The sequence below is a fragment of the Danio rerio genome, chromosome 18 (assembly GCF_052040795.2).
Source record: "Danio rerio strain M-AB ecotype USA chromosome 18, GRCz13ab, whole genome shotgun sequence".
Taxonomy (NCBI): domain Eukaryota; kingdom Metazoa; phylum Chordata; class Actinopteri; order Cypriniformes; family Danionidae; genus Danio; species Danio rerio.
Window position 1 is genome coordinate 36171965 of NC_141038.1, and position 7367 is coordinate 36179331.

At 36.8% G+C, this 7367-nt stretch overlaps 1 protein-coding gene across 2 annotated transcripts; it reads left to right on the plus strand.

Moving 5' to 3' along the window:
- Positions 1–1618: 1618 nt before the first annotated feature.
- olfce2 (olfactory receptor C family, e2) lies at positions 1619–5702 on the plus strand. Of its 2 annotated transcripts, none has more exons than XM_087293301.1 (5): positions 1619–1893; positions 2003–2806; positions 2894–3109; positions 3186–3309; positions 3417–5702. In XM_087293301.1, exons 1-5 carry the CDS (start codon positions 1642–1644, stop codon positions 4313–4315), a joined length of 2295 nt encoding a protein of 764 aa, XP_087149427.1. In that variant the 5' UTR covers positions 1619–1641; the 3' UTR covers positions 4316–5702. The 2 variants fall into 2 exon arrangements, with proteins under 2 accessions (XP_087149427.1, XP_087149428.1); XM_087293302.1 differs by having other exon boundaries at positions 1630–1893; positions 2003–2803.
- The last annotated feature ends 1665 nt before the right edge of the window (positions 5703–7367 follow it).

Here is a 7367-nt window from a genome sequence, read left to right on the forward strand (position 1 = left end):
CATTCACACCAGATGTAGATGACGCATTAAACGCAAGTGATTTACATGTTAAGTTAATGCAAATATATGAATAGATAATCTGCAATGCGAATGATGTAGCCTTGAAGGGGCATGATTATGACGTAGTGCCTATTGTTGGTGTCACGAAGAAAAATCCTTTTGCCGACACCAGACAACAGTTTATCAAACTAGGCTTAGCTCAGTCGGAAGCACCACTGAAAGCCTCCATCATCCAGGTGTAGTTTCTGGACAAGTTTATGAACTCACAGAGGTGGGTGCCCCTCTGAATTGATTTAGTAGACTCTAAACAAATCAACACTGTTTATCAGCCTTCCTTTAAGCACATAAACACAGTTTACAGAAGCCCTGCCCATGACGCGAATCCGCATCTATTGTGAAGTGAATTTCACATGTGAAAGAAGTGAGTACACTCAAAATGTTCATGTGTGAATATTGTGTTTTTTTTTCTTTTTTCGCCACGTTCCACTACTGGTGTGAACACAGCATAAGCTAAATACTAGTGTCTTAAAAGATATCTTGTAAAATATTGTGCTTTGTCATCATGGCAAATATAAAAGAAATCTGTTAAAAATTAGTTACTAAAACAATTTGGTTTAGATTTGCCCCGAATTATTAGACTCCTTCTTTATTTTTTCCCCAATTTCTGTTTAACGGAGAGAAGATTTTTTCAACACATTTCTAAACATAATAGTTTTAATAACTCATCATAACTGATTTATTTTATCTTTGCCATGATGACAATAAATAATATTTTACTAGATATTTTTCAAGACACTTCTATACAGCTTAAAGAGACATTTAAAGGCTTAACTAGTTTGATTAGGTTAACTAGTCAGGTTAGGGGTTATGGTATAATGATGGTTTGTTCTGTAGATTATTGAGTAAAAATATAGCTTAAAGGGGCTAATAATTTTGTCCCAAAAATGGTGCTTAAAAAAAAGTAAAAACTGCTTTTATTTTAGCCGAAATAAAAGAACAATAAAGAACATTTTAATGTATTTTCCATCTTAGTATCCATATGTCCGTATTATATTTACTTTTATGTCGGCTGAAGTTAAAAACAGACAAATACCAACACCCACAAGATGTAACTGGGGATCCAACCGCTGTTATATAAGACAGTGGCAGAGTTTCAGCTATCGGTTAGTCGTTTAGAATGTTTTTCTTACACTTATGGCTTTTTTTCACACTAGTTAGAGCAGCCAACACTCTTTGCAAATTATTGGGGCCTCCTAACATACCTCAGCTTAGCAAAGATGGTGATGTGACAATTGGAGGCATTTTCTCCATCCACACTAGCTGGGAGGAAATTTTGCCCACATTCACATCAAAACCAGAACAGCCAAAATGCAAGAGGTGAGTGTATAGGGAGAAACATTTTTGACAGATAAACTAATAATAATAATAGTAATAATAATATTTATTATTATTATTAAATAACTAAACAAAAAAAGCATGATGTTTGGATACATGCTATGTGATTGACATGACATTCATATATTAAAATAAAAATGTATATTTGCTTTAACATTTTAGTTGCATAGATTCATTAATATATTCATAATTTTTTTCTTCTTTTTTTGTAGTTTGAGTCTGGGAGAATTTCAAAATGCACAGACAATGATATATGCCATTGAGGAAATCAACAAGAGAGCTGATATTATTTCTGGTCAGAGTTTGGGTTACAGAATCTATGATTCATGTGGATCCACAGATATGGCTCTTAAAGCCTCTCTGTCATTAGTTAATGGGGAAAATGCTTCTCAGTTATACTGTCAAAGACCTCTGACAGTCCAAGCTATAATTGCAGAAACATACTCTACTCCTACCATTGCAATCTCAGCCACTGTTGGACTGCTGCATTTACCAGTGGTAAGCTACAATATCTGCCAAAATGTATGTGACAATATTTTTTTATATTTAAAAATGTAAAGAAAAAATGCTAACTTAAAATTTATTTTCTTTTTAAATTTCCCCAAAGGTTAGTCATTATGCAACATGTGCCTGCCTCAGTGACAAAAAGAAACATCCCTCATTTTTTAGGACTATTCCCAGTGATTATTACCAGAGCAGAGCACTGGCCAAACTGGTCCAATATTTTGGCTGGACCTGGGTAGGGGCTCTTTGCAGTGATAATGACTATGGACACAATGGCATGAACACTTTTATCAAAGCAGCTACAGAATTTGGAGTCTGTGTAGAATTTTCTGAATCATTCTTCAGGACTCATCCCAGGGAGGAAATTTTAAGAATCGTGAATATTGTAAAGAAATCAAGTTCAAAAGTTATTGTTGCCTTTGTATCATATGCAGACATGGAAGTTCTTTTATTGGAATTAGCTAAACAGAACATTACTGGGCTACAGTGGATTGGTAGTGAATCCTGGATCTCTGATATGAACATTGCTACTGGTAAATGGCAATACATTCTTAGAGGATCGATGGGTTTTGCCATCCCAAAATCTGAAATACAAGGTCTAAAGGAATTTCTAACTAAAGTCAATCCATCTTCCAACATATATCTGTATAAAGAGTTGTGGGAATCAGTGTTTCAATGTAGACTTTCCCCAGAACAAAGTTCTGAAAGCAAGAGCATGTGCAAAGGCAATGAAAGTTTAAACCATGTGCAGAACCAGTACACAGATGTTACAGAATTACAAATACCCAATAATGTTTACAAGGCTGTGTTAGCCATTGCACATGCGCTGAACAGCTCAGTTGGTTGTTTAAAATGGGACAAAAATCAAAGAGAATGTCTGGAAAAAATCAATAACACATGGCAGGTAGTATACATATTGAAGATAAGGAAATGTAATGTCTGTTGCCCACAAATTAATTTTTTATTATAATTTGTATGTGTTTGTAACTTGCAGGTACTTCAAGCCTTGAGAGAAGTGAGTTTTTTCACTGAAACGGGTGAAAAGGTATTCTTTGATAAAAATGGAGATCCGGCAGCAAGGTATGATCTCTTGAACTGGCAGCAGGGGGAAGAAGGGGCAACAAAGTTTGTTAAAGTGGGTTTCTATGATGCCTCCCTACAACCAGAATTTCAACTTTCCTTTAATAACATCACCATCATGTGGGCCAAGGTAAGATTTGGGAGCATCTGATACATATCATAAATGAAAAGCATGCATTTTAATGGTACAAAATATTGTTTTACAGGTGCCTGTGTCTGTGTGCAGTGAAAGCTGTCCCATGGGCACTAGGAAGGCTGTGAAAAAAGGAAAACCTATTTGCTGTTATGACTGTATTCAATGTGCAGAAGGGGAAATAAGTAATAAGACAGGTACAGTACAAAATGACAAAACTGTTGACAAAATAATGGCATTAATAAGCAGCAGTGTACAATGTAAAAAAAAAAAAAGTATAGTTATTTTTGTTTTTAATTTTCAGATTCAGTGATGTGTCTCAAGTGTCCTCCAGAATTTTGGTCCAACAAATGGAGAGATACATGTGTCCCAAAACTTGTTGAATTCTTATCATTTGAGGATGTGATGGGAATTGTTTTAATAATATTTTCTTTATTGGGTGTGTCTTTTACTTTGGGTATTGCTATCATTTTCTTTGTGCATAAGGACACACCAATAGTAAAAGCCAACAACTCGGAGCTAAGCTTCCTGCTGCTCTTCTCACTGACTCTGTGTTTCCTCTGTTCACTCACTTTCATTGGTCGACCCACTGAGTGGTCCTGTATGTTGCGTCACACAGCGTTTGGGATCACTTTTGTTCTCTGCATCTCATGTGTTCTGGGGAAAACAATAGTGGTGTTAATGGCCTTCAAAGCTACACTTCCAGGAAGTAATGTCATGAAGTGGTTTGGGCCCTTACAGCAAAAACTCAGTGTAATTACTTTCACTCTGTTACAGGTTGTAATTTGTGTGCTTTGGTTAACATTATCTCCTCCTTTCCCATACATGAACATGAATTATTACCAAGAAAGAATAATTCTAGAATGTAATTTAGGTTCAGCATTTGGCTTTTGGGCTGTTCTTGGTTATATTGGCTTACTGGCTATATTGTGTTTCATTCTGGCTTTTCTGGCTCGAAAGTTGCCTGATAACTTTAATGAAGCCAAATTCATCACTTTCAGTATGCTCATATTCTGTGCTGTGTGGATCACGTTTATACCAGCTTATGTCAGTTCTCCTGGAAAATTCACTGTAGCTGTGGAGATATTTGCTATTTTAGCTTCAAGTTTTGGTTCACTGTTTTGCATATTTGCTCCAAAATGTTACATCATTTTACTCAAACCAGAAGAAAACACAAAGAAACACATGATGAGTAAATCATAAAAATAGGTTAATTAATTGGTCAAGTAAAAATGAATACATACACAGAAACAAACATTTAGTGCAACTAAGCTATCATAATACAGTACAATCCATTCAAATACTAATTAAATTTGACAATGATGTACCATGCCACACACACACACGTATATATGGCTGTACGAAAAAGAAGCATAATCTGGAGTTATTTCAATAGTATCTGGATGCAGCCTTTATGTTGCAAGCTGAGATTGCATCACTCAGTGATGCAATGTCAGAAACAGTGCACTCAATGTAGTGAGTGTTGTGATGGGTAGGGTTAGGTGCGCGCATTAAAAAGCATTGGATGCAGTTGGATATCAACATCATTTTTGTAATTAAACAAGGTTTGTGCGATGTTATTTCAGTTTAGTGCTGTCAATCAATAAAAAAAGTTACAAATTAATCGCACCTTTTTTTAAAAATGGCATTTTGTAATTTTGGCTATTCAAATGCAAAATTTATGTAAATGCAAGACAAAAACTATTTAAGTTCAAAATATAATTGTTAATTAGAATTTTTGTTTAACTTGTAACACAGATTTCTTCATGTATACAACATACCTACAATAAACCATCAAGATCCTGTCTTGACAGCCATATTTATTACAGAAATTGAAACACAGCCATGCTAATGAAATTTGAATTTTAAAACAATCAATACCATTAAAGAAAAAAAAAAAGATTTCCAAGTTGGATTCTAAGTGGACTGCAAAACAATGCCAAAATACAGGCATTGCAGATATGGAAAATAATAATAATAATAATAATAATAAACTATTGAATACAAACAGTTGCACTCATTGTAAAGTATTGCTGTGAGTTGAGAACGTTAAATATAAAGTACAAACAATTTTGCTCAGTCCCCCTTTACATTCATCCTGTTGCTAAAACTAGGAGTATCCTGCAAATGCACAGAGACTCCCGGATGCCCGCAAATTAATGACAATCTCCCGGAAATTGGGCGTCTCCCGCCCGGTCCTTAAATACGTTGCACATCTCACCCCCACCGCTCCTCAGGTACTTCTCCCGCGCACACGCGCCTACTCAGATACGTCGCTCACTAACACGTATATGAGTAACTGTGTATAATGACACAGACACACACACACAGAGACACGCACAACGCGCTGGTGCGACTCCCTTCAGATTCAACACGCATAATTGCGTTCATCAAATTTGCTTAAATTAAACATTCTAAAGTATGGCTGTATTTCATAAGGATTCTGACACAACAACGCGAAGCATATGCTTTTGTTGCGTTTAATGAGGAAACACGATAAACTTGGAGGGCTCATGCTGAAAGGCAGAGTAATGCACTGTCTTTGACAGCTCGTGACTTCACCAGAGACTTTCTGAATACATTTACATAAGACACCAAAAAAAAAAAAAGAAATATATATATATATATATATATATATATATATATATATATATATATATATATATATATATATATATATACACATATATATATATATATATATATATATGTATATGTGTGTGTATATATATATATATATATATATATATATATATATATATATAGTGTTATATCACATCTTTTTAGCTAATGTTCTGTAATTGTTATAAATGTAAGAAGGAATTTTGTCTATTGTGTTTAATTTAATAATAATACTAAAAGTGATTTTAAAAAACCATTATAAAATATTTTATTCAAGAATCTGTATCGTTGACAGTACTTGCCTTAAAGGTGTCGTTTTTTTGTGTGTTTTCTCTGTCTCCCTCTTGTGTCTAGTTATTTGTATGCAGTTTCACCTGTTAGCAATTCCCTCGTTTCCCCATCCCCATTACTCTCACCTATTCTCCCTGATTATTTGGCTATTTAGTCTCCCCTTCTCCCTCGTTCTGTGCTTGATAATTTTTTTGTGTCTGTGAGTTACGTTAGTTACCTGTCCTTCCTGATCAAAAGATAGAACCTTTTGTCTTTTGTCTCGTCCAACCCACTTGTTGTTCGTTCATTTGTACATTGGCTTACCTTTGCTCTGCCCACAGTCTGGGCTTAAGTAAAGTCTATCCACCAGCTCGGCTCCCTGAGGTCTGTTCCTTCATTTTTGACTGTTTAGCCAAGAGGGTTTTTTCGTTTGACCAGTCCATCATCGCCCAGAGGAGGCCTGATCACTGACTGCCTGTGTTCACTATTATATTTTTTGAGTGACTTTCTCCTACTGCCCTAAAAGAGCAGAGTTTTGATCCACATCTGTTTAATAAATCTTCTTGAACTCCTCCCTTTCACTTGGGTCACCTTTATTTCACAACATAATTATCAAACCATATCATGGACCCAGCGAGGGAGTCTCCAATCCACTCTGCTGTAGAACATCAAGGAGTGATGTTAGGCAGACACGCCGAAGTGCTCACCGCTGCCAGGCACATTGTGAAGAGCCTGGTCGCTCAGGTAGCTGATCTCTCCAGTCAACTTCACACTCTACGTCACAACCAGGGTCCCCCACAGTCGGCCCGTTTTCCATCTGAGCCGAGGGTCAACAATCCGTCCATCCGTCTATACCGGTGAGCCAACACAGTGTCGTTCTTTTCTCATACAATGTGAGGTTGTGTTTTCCATGCAGCCTTATACGTATGCAGAAGAACGGTCCCGAATCGCATACATTCTCTCTCTCCTGTCGGGCAGAGCAAGGTACTGGGGAACTGCTGTGTGGGAAGCTGAGTCGGAGATATGCACTCATTATGACACCTTTAAAGAAGAGATGCTGAAGGTCTTTGACCTATCTGTCTATAGACATGAAGCTTCACGCCTTCTCTCTGCTCTCAGCCAGGGTCATCGCCCAGTCACCGATTATGCGATTGAGTTTAGCAACATTTCCACCACCTGCCAATTGAATAATGCGCTGCCTTGAAGGACGAACTGTACGCTCACGAAATTCCCACCGACTTAGATTCCCTTATTGAGCTCTCTAACCATATGGATAAGTGCTTGGCGCTGCGTTCACATGCTCGCTCACCAACTCCCGATGTCAGAGGGTTTTCCTCAGCGCTGGACTCCAAACCCCTCGAGG